Source organism: Anabrus simplex, chromosome 3, assembly GCF_040414725.1.
Source record: "Anabrus simplex isolate iqAnaSimp1 chromosome 3, ASM4041472v1, whole genome shotgun sequence".
Taxonomy (NCBI): domain Eukaryota; kingdom Metazoa; phylum Arthropoda; class Insecta; order Orthoptera; family Tettigoniidae; genus Anabrus; species Anabrus simplex.
In genome coordinates this window covers 398426539-398444765 of record NC_090267.1, presented here as the reverse complement: position 1 = coordinate 398444765, position 18227 = coordinate 398426539, and the positions used below count along the sequence as shown (strand labels likewise).

Here is an 18227-nt window from a genome sequence, read left to right as displayed (position 1 = left end):
ATACCAGAAAGAAATTTAACAAGAAACAAACTTTTGAAATAAAAATTTCTCCAAAAAAAACCAGTTCTTTCACCTTGCACTAGGGTGCACCATTGTAGTTTTTCAGTAGTGTCCTCTAGGAGAGAAAGTTCACACTTCTTACTATAAGCAAAACAAAAATACGTCGAAAACGACCCAGTTCAGAAACTTCAAAATTTCCAAGTAGTGACATCTTCTGGGTAACTTGAAAATTAATACATTAGATAAAGTTCAGACTTCCTCCGCCAGAGTAGTTTCAACTGGCGCAATTTTTAAATTAGCGGCGTGGAGGTGTACCGCCCGGTACAATTATTATTATTATTATTATTATTATTATTATTATTATTATTATTATTATCATCATTATTATTATTAACCAAATTGTGAAATGTTTTTGGCCAAAAAAAGGGTCAAACTCAGCCGTTAATTCCAAAGGCACAGAGTGAGTTAGCCTTGTAGTTAGGGGCGCATAGCTGTGAGCTTTCATTTACGAGATAGCCGGTTCCAACTCTACTGTTTGCAGCCATGAAGTTGGTTTTCCATGGTTTCCCATTTTCACACCTTAACTAAGGCCACGCCTGCTTCTTTCCCATTCGTAGCCCTTTCTTATCCCATCATCGCCATAAGACCTATCTGTGTCAGTGCAATGTAAAGTAACTTGTAAAATTCCAAAGCCTTAATGTATTATGAGGAGAACCAAAATGTTCATTACTGTCCCCTACATGAAAGTCCATGGCTGCTTAGTGATTAGGCTACAGCTACTACTCTTTCGAGTACTTCCAGTATCTGATTTCCTCATCAACAAGAAATGTAAATTTTTTTGTAAATCCTTCTAATAGCAGAGCGTTTCTATTTGAAACGAAATACATATGATTTATGACTGCTAGAATTTAGGTTGCGTTAACCAAACCGTGAGGCCATCTTGCTCTGTTCGATTGTCAGTGATCCACTGTAAAGTATAAGGACATTTAGTATCTAATGATCTTTGGTACATGTATAGTTCAAGTTGTTACAGTTGAAAGATAAATATTGAATATGATTTAGTCTGTGCTAAATGAGTAACAAAAGAATATGGTTTGATAATTTCAGAAAAGTTTGAACATAGTGGGGGGAAAAAATTAAATACATTGATATTTGAATGAAAACAAGAAATAAATTCTCTCTCTATAGATTTTTGAATGATATTGTCCTGACCTTGATGAAGGATTCTCCAACCATTTTGCATCACCATTTACATTTCTAAATGTCAACAATGAATTTTAAACATTTTCATTAAGTATTTATTCTAGATCCATGCATTGAGCTGTATCTATAGTGTATTTTCAATTCGAGTCGTGATATTCTTCTTAAACAAGGATTTAAAATCATTTACAAGACTCGGTCTTTTGATAGACTTTGTGGGTTACAACATGTTTCACAAAAGATGCTAATATATCATTTAATCACTAATCATAGTTACAAATGAGTCATCTGTATTATGCTTATGTTTTAAAATATTAAATTAATGAACCATGATAATTTTGTGTTCAAGGATATGTTTGGTATCGAAACCTCTGGCTACTTGTGCTATGCTGGGATTGGAAACCTGTGTTGTTGTGGATAGTGGTGCTCTAAATACTTCAGTGTCAGTCATCATTAATGGAAGGGTTGAGCCTGGACGGTGGCGTCAGGTACCAATTGGAGGCTGGCATGTAGCTGAGAATCTAAAGCAGGCCATGCAATGGCAACCTGAAGAGTATGCAGAAGTAAGTTCCCTCTTATTTAATGCACACTGCATTTACGTTTACTAAGCGGAACATCACTAGCAACACCCTAAGGAAATAGTAGTTTTATATTTGCATGTCTGTATGATGATTTATTTATTATTGAATTGTTGTTTGAGTCATCAGTCCACAGACTGGTTTGATGCAGCCCTCCATGCCACCCTATCCTGTGCTAACCTTTTCATTTCTACGTAACTATTGCATCCTACATCTGTTCTAATCTGCTTGTCATATTCATACCTTGGTCTACCCCTACCGTTCTTACCACCTACACTTCCTTCAAAAACCAACTGAACAAGTCCTGGGTGTCTTAAGATGTGTCCTATCATTCTATCTCTTCTTCTCGTCGCACCCTACCAGGACGCATAACATTCAACGCGTTCTTACAAATGTCACCAACTCAACATATTATGGCACACGAAAAGAAGAACATGCTCCATCAATAATATTCAAGACTCTTAATAGCTCTAACAACAGTAGCTGCCCAAAACATCGCCAGACATTACAGCCAGATGTTACCTAAATTGCAGCAGATTGTACAAATACTTATCTAACCGCAATTATGTATATAGTTATATATTTTACGGACCCATTATATCGGACATCATAACTAATCAAATACTGTTGTGAAAACTTCGCTAACCCCATTTTACCCCAAACAATGTATATATAACACCACATATTAATAATGTTAATACAATGTATTTTTAACAAGGTATATATATATATATATATATATATATATATACCACTGTTTTAGTTATGTGTCCAGTTTAACAGGATTATCCAATGCCTATGCTCAACAAAACAAATAGTTTTCTAAAAGTTCAACCCTATTCCAAGACATAAAATAAGAATAATAGGCTTTATAAACTGATACTTTAGTATTTAAGATATATGCCAACAAGGTATTGCATACTAATATTTTAATCACAAGTGTCCAAACTAATAATTCTACATTTTCATATGACTGATCAATAATCAATTAATGTAATTTAAGAACCAATTTTTAATGTATATTACTGAACTTACTACCATTAATTTACACAAATGTATGTATATCTCATTCCACATTGTACAACCCAAATTAGATAGTGATAACATGAAAAAATTAGCATGTAATTTCATGGATGATGTATATTAGTTAACTACTTACCTTGACACTGTATGCTGGGAAACTTAGGATTGACACATACAATAGCTCAAATGTACCAAGACATACATACCAACATTTATGATCAGTTGGACTTATTTTAAGTTTTAATCATTATATGTGATGTTTTTGTAAAATATATCTTTTATGCATGTCAACTGAAGATGACCCCCTAGGGGCCGAAACCGGTCTTGACCATATTTACTAGCTGAATATGAATAAATTTTGTATTGATAAGGTGGTGACTTATATTTATATTGTTTTTGTAAAGTAATATCTATCAATACGGAAAGAAACTTATAAACAACAAATTTAGCCAAATCGATCTCCTCTTACCAATTTGATTCAGTATCTCTTCATTCATGATCCGATCTATCCATCTCACCTTCAGCATTCTTCTGTAACACCACATTTCAAAAGCTTCTATTCTCTTTCTTTCTGAGCTAGTTATCGCCCATGTTTCACTTCCATACAATGCCACGCTCCACACAAAAGTCTTCAAAAACATCTTTCTAATTCCGATATCAATGTTTGAAGTGAGCAAATTTCTTTTCTTAAGAAAGCTCTTCCTTGCTTGTGCTAGTCTGCATTTAATGTCCTCCTTACTTCTGCCATCGTTAGTTATTTTACTACCCAAGTAACAATATTCATCTACTTCCTTTAAGACTTCATTTCCTAATCTAATATTTCCTACATCACCTGCCTTCGTTCGACTGCACTCCATTACTTTTGTTTTGGACTTATTTATTTTCATCTTGTACTCCTTACCCAAGACTTCATCCATACCATTCAGCAACTTCTCAAGATCTTCTGCAGTCTCAGATAAAATAACAATATCATCGGCAAATCTCAAGGTTTTGATTTCCTCTCCTTGGACTGTGATTCCCTTTCCAAATTTCTCTTTGATTTCCTTTACTGCCTGTTCTATGTAAACATTGAAAAGGAGAGGGGACAAACTGCAGCCTTGCCTCACTCCTTTCTGGATTCCTGCCCTCGATTCTTATCACTGCAGACTGGTTTTTATACAGATTGTAGATAATTCTTCGTTCTTCGTTCTCGGTATCTGATCCCTATCATCTTCAGAATCATAAATAGCTTGGTCCAATCAACATTATCAAATGCCTTTTCTAGATCTACGAATGCCATGTACGTGGGCTTGTCCTTCTTGATTCGATCCTCTAAGATCAGACGTAAAGTCAGGATTGCTTCACGTGTTCCTACATTTCTTCTGAAGCCAAATTGATCTTCTCCCAACTCAGCTTCAACTTGTTTTTCCATTCTTCTGTAAATAATACGTGTTAAAATTTTGCAGGCATGAGATACTAAACTAATGGTGCGGTAGTTTTCACACCTGTCGGCACCGGCTTTCTTGGGAATAGGTATAACATCATTCTTCCGAAAATCGGATGGGACTTCTCCTGTCTCATACATCTTGCACACTAAATGAAATAACCTTGCCATGATGGTTTATTAATATTCCTTGATTTATTTATTCATATCAGAAGCACACATTTTACATAGCATAATGGTACTTAATGACATACATATCAAATAGTGTCTGCCCAGAATTTTGTCAAATCACAGACATTAGGTGTCACAGCCATCAAGTCCTCTATTGTGCAACTTAAAGGACATTTACTACAGTTTATGAAATGGGCTGTGGTTTGGTCTTCACCACATTCACATTGTCTGGATGTGCCAGGAAAGCTCCACTTTACCATATTGATTCTTGATCTACCAACCCCAGTGCGAAACCTGTTCAACGATTTCCGCGTAGACCAATGTTCCTCGTGTCCTGGAGGGAGATGTTCAATTGGTAGCATCCAACCAGCAAGTTGAGGATTTCTAGTTCTCCATAATCTCAACCTTGTGGATTGAGCAGATTCGTTTAAATCTTCGGTTGTATTCAGGAAAATCCTCCTTCGATGGGCAGGTTCATATCCATACAATGGATGTGCACATGAGGCAAGTGCTTTAGTTCTCTCATTCATGGATGCAACTTCTCTTCTTATATCTGGTGGGGCGATTCCAGCCAAACAGTAGATTCTATCTCATGGAGTTGGTCTCAAGCAGCCAGTAATGAGTCGACATGTTTCATTTAGAGAAATGTCAACTTGTTTAGCATGACTTGATCTGTACCAAACAGGGCAAGTGTACTCTGCAGCGGAGTAACACGGAACCAGGGCTGTAGTTCTCAACGTCTTTGGATGTGTACCCCAATTGGTTCCAGACAACTTGCGAAGGATGTTGTTTCTAGCTGACACTTTCTGCTTGATGTTCATGCAGTGTTGTTTGTAGGTGAGAGCACGATCCAATGTTACACCTAGATATTTAGGTGTTGGGCAGTGATCTAGTTGAGTATCTTCCCATACTACCTCAGTTTCCTTGACGCCTGTCTGTTCTTTAAATGGAAGGCACATACCTGAGTTTTCGATGGGTTAGGCTTCAATTGGTTTCCTCTGTAGTAGTAGGATAGTTCAGAAGGAGCCTCTGATAACTTTTCTTCTACAAACTCAAAGCAGTTTGCTTGAGTAGCAATAGCTCGATCATCCGCATATATGAAGCTTCTGGTGCCAAGTGGAAGAGGTTGGTCATTCGTATAGATATTGAAGAGCATAGGGGTGAGAACACTGCCTTCTGGCAAACCATTCTTTTGTTTCCTCCATCGACTATTCTGATCCTGAAATTCAACGAAGAACCTACGATTTTGGAGAAGATTGCAAATTACCTGAGTCATCTTGTAATCTTTTGTCATGTTGTATAATTTTTTGCAACAGTATACGATGATTAACTGTATTATATGCAACAGATAAGTCGATAAAAGCCTCCCCTGTGATTTTATGATTTTCATATCCATCTTCGATATACTCTGTCAGATGGAGGACCTGTGAAGTACAACTTTTCCCTTTACGGAATCCTGCTTGCTCTGGGATAAGAAGTGGTTTAATGATCATAGTAAGTCTTTCCAGGATCATCCGTTCTAGGATCTTGTACAGATGACACAACAGTGAGATAGGTCTGTAATTTTTCGGATCATTTGGGTCTTTTCCTGGTTTGAGAATTGCGATTACTCTGGCTTTCCTCCACACACGTGGTAACTTGCAGGTGTTTATACAGTTGTTGTACAGTTCTAGTAACCATTGTTTAGCAACAGGTCCAGCTGCCAACCCTTCCGATTTACCCGGAAACTTTCCGTTTTTTAACTCGTCTTCCGATTTTCCAATTTATTTTTATTTCTTCCTATTTTTGACCCATATAACCTTCAGTACGGCCGATACTTTTCCCCTAGGTTAAAGGATAAATTCTTATGTGCTTGTGTAATTTACGAAGCCTCATTTTCAAGCATATTTATTTGAATTTTTAATTCGCGAGTCTTTCGTTTGTCGCCTTCGAGTGTTTCCCACTCACCACAGCAGCGTGTCTGCTGTATACAGCTGGGGATTCGGGATGAAAGAATTAGTTACTGTGCTGTTCGCGCAGTCTTGACATCGTTTCTGTGTGTAGTTTCGTTGGAGTCGTAGGCCACGCGTTTTTTCTTGCGTTTCTATACTTTGACAGAGGGGGAAAGTCGTATGTTAATAATGTATGTGACATATTGAATTGTTTTGGATGTGGTAGTTTCGCATATTTAGGTGAATAATTTTAATGAGTTAAATGTTTTCAAGGGGGGTTGTGTTGTTGTGTCAGTGACAGTTTCTGGAAATTTCTCTTCTCGATATGACCAAACAATATAACATACATTATCTCCAAGTGCTCAGAGATACCTATACATTTCCGTTAATTTTACGGTCTGGTAAAGGAATCTGCCATATATTCTCGCACAATTAACGCCCTTGCATAATTTACGCATCCCAATATTTTTGTGTCCAAAGTGGAGAAAAAGAAATGTTCAAGTATTTGACGCATCCATCACACAGCTCCGGATGTATTTCGAAATAAAGATGTCAACTACTTAAGTAGCAGTCTTCCTATTGCGAAAGCGGGCATTCCAAATACAGGTCAATGTGCTGTTATTAGCTGACAAGAAATCCCACTGCACTAGTTCAGTGAGAGAATCAGCCCATAAGTGACTAGTGGCGCTCTATTCCAGTCTGATACAAACATATTTTACGAGTGTTTGGGGTACGGGACATTCTGTGATCTCAAAATTGTTTGTTAGTTCACAGTATTCGAGAAATACTGCATCATACAAACTCGCGGTGATCAGTAACGCCGAACAGGGAAGCGGGCAGCAAGTATTCGGTGTCCAAATACAACGTGCACTACCGCGGTAACAGAGAATAGCACTTCAAGCAACCAACAAATCTCGCAAAGCATTTCGTGGACCAAAAAGCAGCAAGTTTCCACAAGTAGTGGAGGATCTGCTCAAATATATGATTTTCTAACGCAATGTTGGATAAGCGGTTTCTCACGAAATGCTGTATTTTAAAGAATGAGAAATAGCCACTGCACATTGAATCATTGTCTCGGATTTGAAGGTTAGCCGAGGCTTGATTAATTATATGACGAGAAATGGACTTTTTCTTCGACGAAGAACAACATTATGCCAAAAAATGACGAATGATCTCAACCATTTTCATCGCTTTGTGATTGAGGAGCGTAAAGTGAAGGAATATTTGATCTTCCTTAAAGGAACCGCAGGTCAGACGCCAATCAGTTTCCATATGCCTTGCACAAAGTCGAACAATCGATAAGAGAGGAACATCAAGTGTTATCGTACGTGCTACCGGAAGCAAAAAACAACCATGTACTGCAATGCTTGCTGTAACAGCTTGTATCTTGCACAATTCTAAAACGAAAAATAATGCCAGAAGCAAAATTTCCGCGAGTGATCCACGTTCGTATTCAAGAAAAAGGGTGGAGCGACACGTCACTTGTACAAGATTGGATACGAACGGTTTGGGGTAATCTAGCAGGGTCCCTTCTTCGATGCCTGGCCCTTCTCGTGTTGGACAGTTTTCTTTTTTACTGGTATGTCATTGCTATGACATTACATGAATTGCACTTCGACACAGGCATGTTTAAAAGCTAAGCTGCTGGACATGCTTCTGACGTCCACTGGTAAGAGATTCCATTGTCGGGCTGCGGTAACGGTGAATGATTTCGTGTAGATTGCTGTTCTGTGTACAGGAAGGGATAAACACATGGTGCTGCAGGATCGGGTATTTTTGTTATGGTCTGTGGAGAGGAGCTTCATTCGATCACGGAGATAGGCTGGTTGAGAACTTTTAAGAATAGTATGCAAGAAGCAAAGAGTATGAAGTGTGCGTCATTCTTGCAGGCGAAGCCACCCGAGCCGCGTGTAAGACGGTGTGATATGGTCAGCGTAACGAAGTCCACAGATAAATCTTACACAGGCATTCTGAGCGCACTGTAATTTCCTTCCCCAGTCTACTCCTAGGTTGTTGTAAACTATGTCGCAATAATCAAAATGAGGTAATGCGAGTGATTCCACAAGAATTTTCTTTAGTTTAGAAGGGAAAGTGAATTTGAATTTACTGAGACAGCGTAGCGTTCCTTATATTTTCCTACACACAGATATAGTTTGGGCAGACCAGGACAGATGTTCGTCAAATATTATGCCAAGATTTCTTACATTTTGGCTATACTATATGGGAGTACCACTTATGGACAACTGTGGTAACGCTGTTCGATTGAGCTTGCAAAGTAATTTAGGGTAACCAATAATTACTGCCTGGGATTTTGATGGGTTTAATTTTAATCCGTGATTTCTTGCCCATATATCTATGGTCATCAAGTCTTCATTCAGGTGACGTGTTTCTGAGTGTAGGTTTTCGGGTTTGCTATGTATATATATCTGTAGGTCATCAGCGTATAAGTGGTATTTACAGTGTTTGAATCCGGAAGATATGCCATTTATATACAAAGAGAAAAATAGGGGGCCCAGTACAGATCCTTGTTGTATTCCTACGTCGACCGTACGCCAGTTTGAATATTCATTGTTGTTATTAAGTACACACTGCTGGCGACCGGTGAGATAGGATCTGATCCACTGGAGTGCACTCGCGGAGAAATTTAAACTATTTAATTTGGATATAAGTATGTCCCTGTCAACAGTGTCGAAAGTTTTACTAAAGTCCAATAACGCTAGAACTGTCAGTTGTTTGTTGTCCATAGCTTGCCTTATGTCATCAGTCACATGTGTTAATGCACTGCAGGTGCTGTGTCTCGGTCTAAAGCCGGACTGGTGGATATCAAGAAGATTGTGTTGAATAAGATAGTCGGTAATTTGCTTGTGAACTATGAATTCTAAAGCTTTTGACAATATGCATAAGATGCTAATCGGCCGATAGTCACCGACGTCCTTCGCCAGTCTTATTTTCGGAAGCGGGCGAACTATGGCCATTTTCCATATTTCCGGATAAGTCCCCTGTTGCAGTGAGTAATTAAAAATATTCACCAATGGATAAATGATGTGGTGGAGAATTTTCATGAACATTTCATGGCCTATATTATCTACGCCCCTAGCCCTGGTCTTGATGCGTTTTATTGAGTTAATCACTTCTTGCGGTGTGACGTGACTGAAGTAAAATTGATCTCTTTGTGGAGATGGCGTATTATCATATGTATTAATAGTTTTCTCCTTTACGACCGGATTAATTCCCGTTCTTGTAGATATTAATGTAAAAGTAATTCTGTCTTACTTTATGGCTCCTCAACATAAGATACACTGCTGGAAAAAAAAAAAAGCAACATCCTCAAGGACAAGGTCGTTTTATTCACAAGTGATTTGACAGGTAGATCATCATTGCAAGAGTATATGATTACAAATTCAGACCAAATGAAACACACATATTACGGCAAAGGGTGCCCAAACAGTCCCATCAATTAATAATGTACACACACACACACATACACCCCGTCTGGCGGCAATGCAGGTGTGTATTCCTGCATGCAAACGATCATAAAGGTGCCGAATGGCATCCTGCGATAGATTGTCCCGATCATGTTGCATCTTTTGATGAAATTCGGCTATGGTTGTTGCAGGCTCTGGAAAATGCATAAGTCCCATACGTGTTCAATCGGTGAGAGATCTGGTGATCTTGCTGGCCAGGGCAGTTGCGTTACACCCTTAGAGCATGTTGCATTGCAGCAGCTGTATGTGGACATGCATTGTCCCACCGAAAAAGCACACCACCTTCCTGGAGAAATAATGGCAGTAACACGGGCACAACAACCTGTGCAATGTAGCGGGCACTGGTTACATTACCTTGCAGAAACCCCAACTGTGACCGTGAATTTTAACTGATGGCCCCTCACACCATGAAGCCTGGGGTGGGACCTAGGTGTCGTGGGCAAATGCTCTCTGGAATAGGCCGTTACTAGGTCTATGCCGTACACTTTTACGTCCATCTCTTGCATATAAACAGAACCTACACCTGTCACTGAAGATAATAACAGAGCACCATTTCCCTCTCCAGTCGACTCTTGCACAACATCAGAGTAGCTGTTCTTGGTGGTGTCATGGTGTCAGTGGTAGCGTGGCCAGAGGCATATGTGATCGTAATTCTGCTGCAAGCAGATGGTTTCCAGTGGTCCTTAGTAACAATAACGGACCATTTACTTTGGTATTATAAATTTACTCATTCAGAACAAATTTTTCAGATTCCCTTTGGGAATCAACATCGATATCAACAAAACAAGTGCAACATGTGACTGGATTTCATTCCTTGATGATGTTTGGTCAGCCACCGCTGCTTGCACAATGCGTCGATGTTAACATGTGTCTGTACTATGTGAATGTCCGGAGCCTGGTCTGTGGGTGTGGGAATGTTCCACAGACCACTACTGAAAGCAGCTTCAAACCGCTGATACATTGTGCCCAATATGTGCAGCAATCCTTCAATATGTCTTTCCAGCTTCCCGCAGAACTACAATTCAACCCCATTCAAATGGCTGCAGATGTTCAACAGGAACACATACTCGTCGGCGAGGCATGGTTGTACTCTAGAATGAATGTTGCAAACACTGTTCTCCTCTAACCTCAACACAGTTACTGCCTGCAGAGGCAAAACAGAGGGCGTTGGACAGTTCTCCTGAATGCCATCTGATCGCCCATGTAAGTGACCAATGAATCGCTAAAATACACCCACAACATATTTATATAATGACAGCAATATATTGAGCTATTTTGTTTGTATACAGTAACATATTTACATAACTGACAGTATCTCATTTTTTTAAATAATCAAGGATGGTGGTCTGCTTTTTAGCTCTGTTGGATTTTACATTTAAAATGTCCATTTCCAATTGGTTTAGTCCATCTATAACAGAGCTGTCAACTAACGGGCACATGTGCGTTTCTCTCCACTTCCCGAATTGAGTCCACTTCATCTGCGACACATAGTTTTTCTTTTCACTGCCATAGTCAACTTTATTAAAACAACAAACTAAAGCAAACTGATATAGAGCTGGATAATCCACGTGATACACAACAGACAAACTGACTCCAACTTATGTAAACTGATGCTATACTCTAATGCTGCTACAGATGTACACACTCGAACAGAGCTCAGCTGTGTACTGCGTTCATACAAGCAAAGCATCCTGAGTGTTTGAACATTGTGTCATCGTCGGTCTTCGGCTGCGGTCGGGTAAGTTCGAGCTCGATCATGCTTGTAGCAAGGAATCGATACGGAAGATGATCTACACGTTACATAAACACTGGGGTTGAGAGTATGAATATTGATAACGGAGAAACTAACGCAGCCCAAATTTGCCTGTAAGATGGATGAATCAGTGAAAGGGTTCTTATTGTAACCAAAGGTTATCAAGAGAAATGAATTTCATTTTATGGGTCCATATTGAACTTCGATTATGCCAAATTAAAAATAATAAGCTAGTTGATTCTACCTTTTCCATACAAATTAAATAGTGTTTATTGAATAAACATTTAATGGATCTAGTTTCGACCTATTTAAAGGTCATCTTGAGCCATATCACGTGTAGAACAAAGTATTTGAAACACAGCCAAGTGAAATAATTTCTTACAACAAAAGTGTTTTCATGAAATTCTAAAAACAATTTTTCATAGTGTCAGACTACTATGTTTTAAGACCATCTTTAAAACCACTGTGTTTCAGATACTTTGATCTACACGCGATATGGCTGAAGATGACCTTTAAATAGGTCGAAACTAGTCCCATTAAATGTTTATTTAATAAACACTATTTAATTTGTATTGAAAAGGTGGAATTAACTCACTTATTATTTTAAATTTGGTTAACCGAAGGATATTGCACACATTAATATAGGAATTTTCGAAGGGTATAATATGTTGTCATTACTCTCATTGGTTGTGGCTTCATACACAATCATCAACCCAGCTCAAGGGAGATAGGGTCATCTTCCCTATCCTTCACTTGAGTAATTCTTGTCTGGTGAATCCGCGTTGCAGGGGTGGGTATCCTCCACATCAGTAGGCCGGTGTGAAAGAGAGCTAAGTTCAGCCAGGGACCCAGTGTCACAGGGTATAATGTGGGGACCCAGTCTCACAGGGTATAATGTGGAACCTATGCCCAGGGTTATGGATGAAGACCTGAACAGCATCTTAGCCAGAGAAGGAGACCTTCGGAATGGCAAAGATGGTGGATGAGGCAACCCATCCTCTCTGGGGAAAATTAGAAGAGGAAACCACTGCCTTGTGGAGAAGAGGGATCTTCAAAGGCTAAGGGAGTAAAGCCCGAAAGAAAATCCTCAAATGTGTTAGGCTTAGCAGGTCAGCAGATGAGTAAATTTGTACTTGCTTTCAACCATAATACAAGCCTCGGATGGAAGTTTAAAAATGGAAATGGAATTAACAAGTCTTTGACTACAGTTGCACAGTATGATGGTAATCCTGATGTTCGTGCAAGTGTTAGATCAGAGAACAAAACCCGATTTGGAACAATAAATATTTTAACAATGATTGGGAAGGGAAATTAATTTATTGACCTAATAGAGAGATGAAAACTCCACATTCTGGGATTAAGTGAAGTAAAAGGGAAAGGAATGAAAAAAAATAAGAAAGGGGTACACCGTGTACTGGATGGCTAACAGTAAAGGGAAAAGAAATGGAGTGAGATTTGTAGTGAATCAAAATGTTGAACCAATAGCTGAAGTTGAGTATGTAAATTATAGAATTATAATAATGCACATACCTGTAAACAAGGAACTACTGAAGATAGTACTGGTGTATGCTCCACAGACAACATGTAGTGTGGAAGAAAAAGAAGAGTTCCTCAATGAACTGGAAACCCATATTGTTGGAGATGGGATCATGATAATGGGAGATCTGAATGCTCATGTGGGGACTGATAGAATGGGGTATGAGAATGTTCTGGGCCCACATGGGTATGGCAATAGAAATCAAGATGGAGAGAAACTTTTGGACTTTGATATCAGAAATAACCTGATAATAAAGAACACATGGTTTATAAAGAGGAATAGCCATAAGATCAGCTGATATAGTTGTGATGGACAGTATACAACACTCATCGATTTTATAGTAACAGACTGAGAATGGGGATGATACGTCATGAATACAAAGATAATACCCAGTGAAAGTATGGAAGACCGGGCGAGTTGGCTGTGCGGTTAGGACCGCGCAGCTGTGAGCTTGCATCCAGGAGATAGTGGGTTCAAATCCGACTGTCTGCAGCCCTGAAGATGGTTTTCCATGGTTTCCCATTTTCATACCAGGCAAATGCTGGGGCTGTACCTTAATTAAGGCCACGGCCGTTTCCTTCCAATTCCAAGCCCATTCCTATCCCATCGTCGCCATAAGACCTATCTGTGTCGGTGCGACGTAAAGCCACTAGCAAAAAAAAAAAGAAAGTATGGAAGGTGATCTTAGATTGTTAATGGAATTCAAACAAGTAAAAATCCCTAAAATTGCACTGAAGAAGGAACCAAAGATCAGGATTTGGCAATTGGAGGAGGAGGATAAAAGAATGGCATTCCAAGATTGTATAAAAAAGGAAGTTGCTTAACATGGAAATACAAAGTGGAGAAGAAGAGTGGGACCATTTAGGACAAACATTTGTGGAAGCAGCAATTGAGGTATTCGGGAAAACAAAATCAAAGGTTAAGAGAAAGGAGACACGCTGGTGGACAGACAAAATAAGAAAAGAAACAAAAGAAAGGAACAAGGTGAAGAAAGAAATGGATAAGGAAAAGCAAAAAAAGTACGTATCAGAGGGATAAGAACAAGATAGAAAGGTTGCATGTGGAATACAAAAGATTGAAACTACAAGTAAAGAGAAGTATCAAGGAAGAAAGGGAGAAATGTTGGGGAGAGTTTATCGACAAAATTGAGCAAGATAGTTGAGGAAATCAGAAACTATTAAACAGAGTAATAAAATCGAAAAGAATAAATCAAGAAAAAATCAAGGCATTAGGGAGAGAAGATGGATCCATAGTACATGATGAAAAGGGTCTCCAGAAGGTGATGGCAAAGTATTTTGAAAAACTTTATAATAAGGATGACTGCTCGGAGTAGGAAGAAGATAAGAAAATGGAAATAATAGATGGAGAAAAAGAAGAGAACCTGATAACATGGCAGGAACTTGAAAGGGCAGTGATCAAAGGTAAAGCAAGTGGAGAAGACTAATTCAATGCTGATATGATTAAGGCAGCAGGAAGCATTGAACTAGAGTGGGTATATAGAGCCCTCAGTGCCATATGGAAGGCTGAAAGGATTCCTGAAGATTGGCAACAAGGAAGCATTGTAGCACTGTTCAAAAAAGAAATAGGAAGAAATGTGAAAATTATAGAGGTATAACCTTTTTATTACGTGGGCTAAAAATAATGGAGAAAATAATAGACAAAAGACTGAGAGATATAATAGAAAAACAATTAGAGGAAGAACAATATGGCTTTAGACTGAATAGATCAACAATAGACTTTATGTTTACAGTGCGAACAATAATGGAAAAACATCTGGAAAGAAACAAGGAAATCATATTCGTATTTTTGGATTTGGAAAAAGCTTATGATACAGTTAAGAGAAAACATGTATGGGAAGTACCAAAATCATTCATTAACAACATAAGAATGTTGTATCATGAGAGTAAAAGCCGTGTATAAGTGGGGAGTGGTGACTCAAACATTTTATACAAAAAATGGTCTCGAACAAGGAAGTGCACGGTCGCCATTATTGTTTATTATATTGATGGACGAAATCATAAAACGTGTAAGACAGGTTATCAGTAGTGATGAAGTGAATGCTTTGGTATTTGCAGATGATGTGATGATTTGGGGAAAGGGAGAAAAGGAAGTACAATGGAGACTGGACATTTGGAATGAAAATCTGATGAAGTTTGGAATGGTAATTAGTAAAAAGAAAACTGTAGCCATGCACTGTAGAAAAGAGAAAAAGAGAAGGTAAGTGAACATAGATGGAGAATGGTTAGAGAATGTAGAACAGTTTACATATATGGGTAGCATTATTAATGGAAGTAATGAAATCAACCCTGAAATTAATAACAGACCAAGTAAAGGTACATTTTATCATCAAGTCAGAGAGGAGCTTTTATGGAATGACAAAGTACCCAAGAGAACGAAATTAACATTATATAAACAGTATTTCATACCAGTTGTAACATACGGACTAGAAACGCTGGTGACTAAAATGAGACAAGATAGTAAGATCCAAGCAGCAGAAATGAAATTTTTAAGAACATCAGTTAACAAGACAAGAAGAGATAGAATTCAAAATATTAAAATCAGAGAAGAGCTAAATATAGAACCATTAGTACAGAAGATACAGAAAGTAAAAATGAGATGGTTCGGACATGAAAAAAGAATGGGAAAGGAATGGGTAGCAAGAAGGGAATTGGAAAGAGAAGTTAAAGGAAAGAGACTAGTTGGAAGACCGAGAAGAAGGTGGATGGATCAGATTTGGAAGGACATTAGAGAAGCTGGACTGGATGTGGCGGAAGTAATGGGGGAGGAAAAGTGGAAGGACAGAAAGGAGTGGAGGAGGCTTGTTAACCACACCCGGGTGACTGGAGTGAGACATTGTTGATGATGATGATGATGATGATGATGATGTGATGACTTCTACTGTACTGCAGCAGCCACAGTCGGTTGTGTATCAGAGTCTGACATTTCACTTTAGCGCTATATGTCCGCGCTTTAAATTCCTCTTATGCCTTGAATCACCCTTAGCAAGCTTATGCCGTCTTTGTCAAACGGTCTTAATGTCCCATAACCATAATGAATAGAAATAAATGTTGCAAATTTTTAAATTTTCTAACGCTGAATGCAGGTTTTGCCTTAGAGTTAATTACGTTAAATTGAATATAAAATTGCCTTGTTCTTATGGCGTAATTTTCGGGGCTTGAAATTTCTTCCGCTAAATGCGGGTTTACGTCAAATCGAGGTCGTTTAAATCTAAGAATTTCATTTTTTTGTCCGTATTTTTGAAGTGGCATTACTGAATATCTACAAATTCGAACCTTTACTGCCAAGTTCATCTCGCACCATGGGTTCAGATGTCATGTGCAATTTTAAGAGGCTTGATTCTGTTAAATCCTAACTCGTATTTGAACTACACTCGCACCAGTGACATTCAATGAACGCAGACCTTTATGTGCTAAATTCATCACGAACCTACAGTTTCGAGTGTGTTGCATGTGTTTTCAGATTTTGCATTTAAGTAGATAAATTTCATAATTCGTCCATATTGAACCAAGATTACAATTTATTAAAATTCGTATCCACCTTATTCAATACATTAAAATGTTGTTAAGATGAAATTACAACATATATTTTATCAGAACTAGTTTCAACACCTTATTTTGCATCATTATCAGCTGAAATACATTCTAGGAAATATTTGGCAAACATATAAGTTTTCCTAGAATGTATTTCAGCTGATGATGACGCAAAATAAGGCGTTGAAACTAGTTCTGATAAAACATATGTTGTAATTTCATCTTAACATTTTAATGTATTGAATAAGGTGGAAACGAATTTTAATAAATTGTGATTTTGCATTTATCGAGTCCAAACTCACGCTTGTGCAATTTTGCCTCACCCTTCACAGCTGATTTTGAATTGACGCTTAGTGAATAAGTGATTTCAATCCCTAACTGCCAAATTTCATCTCAACCCAAAAATATTTTTAAAATGTTATGTGCATTTTTGAGACAATTGTGTTTGTTAAAATCTAACCTATGTTTTGTACTACACTCACGGCAGGCAACATCCAATGGAAGAATGTCTGAAATAATTTGAATCTCCAATGCCAATATCATCTCGAACTTCCACGTGGTTTTGTTGCGGTTTATAGGTTTTTTAAGTGATTATGTTTTTGAGCCCTATCTCATGTTTATACAATTTTGACTCACCCTTCATGATCATTTTGTAAACTGACATTGTAATTCACTATTTCATGTCTCTTATTTAATCACACTAATTTAACATCTTGTATAATGTAAATGTCTACATGCTTACGCCTATGCCTATTTCCCACATTTTGGCTGAAGATGACGCCAAACAGCGTCGAAACTAGTTCCAGGTGTAAATATATGTTGTAAATAAACTTATAACATTTTAAGTTTTCTATCTTGCATAAAATCGAGGTCACGTAAAATCAGGGTTATAGTGTATTATACCCATGTGCCACTGAACACAGTCCTTGAGGATGTTGCATGTTTTTTTTTTTTTTCTGGCAGTATACTTGAGGCGTCCCATGCCAAAACTCGCCTTCTCCAAACTGACAAATATTTCAGGAAACACAAGAAACGAATTGCTAACATAGTGCTTAGTGTTTTTTGACGAAAACAATTCTAAAATTAAGAAAGAAATCATCCAAGGTCATTCAATATCGTGTAAATAAACCATGTGTTGTGGAGACGTAGTTATTTACGTTTGAAAAATGGAGAAGGCGAGTTTTGGCATGGCTGATGGGATAAGGCAAGTTTTGCTCCAACACAGATGGGATAAGACCAGTTTTGCTGCAACCGAAAATTACTTTTAATATCTGTTTACATCGAACAAGGTGGACCCAATTAATTAACACCTTTGAAAATTACGTTTAAACATTTATTTATTAATACATAAAGGGTCAATGAATTTTTAAAAAATACATGAAGTAGTGTTTCATTAGTCCTTCAATGATTTTATTTTGAACAATTACGTCTACACCTTCTTCCTGACAACAGTAAGGTTCTTCATCCTCGTCCTCATTAGCACCAACAACAGCTTCATCATACGTACTGAGAACATTATTCAGATAGTTCGTTGATGGATTATCAAACCACTGATAAGTAGTTTTTTGACGTCAT

At 38.0% G+C, this 18227-nt stretch overlaps 1 protein-coding gene across 1 annotated transcript in view; it reads left to right on the top strand.

Moving 5' to 3' along the window:
• Positions 1–18227, top strand: part of LOC136867372 (uncharacterized) — a 134374-nt gene that overhangs the window by 26503 nt on the left and 89644 nt on the right. Inside the window, exon 3 of the mRNA XM_067144548.2 lies at positions 1550–1763. Within this exon, the coding sequence (XP_067000649.2) occupies positions 1550–1763 (214 nt within the window). The remainder of the gene's footprint in view (positions 1–1549; positions 1764–18227) is intronic.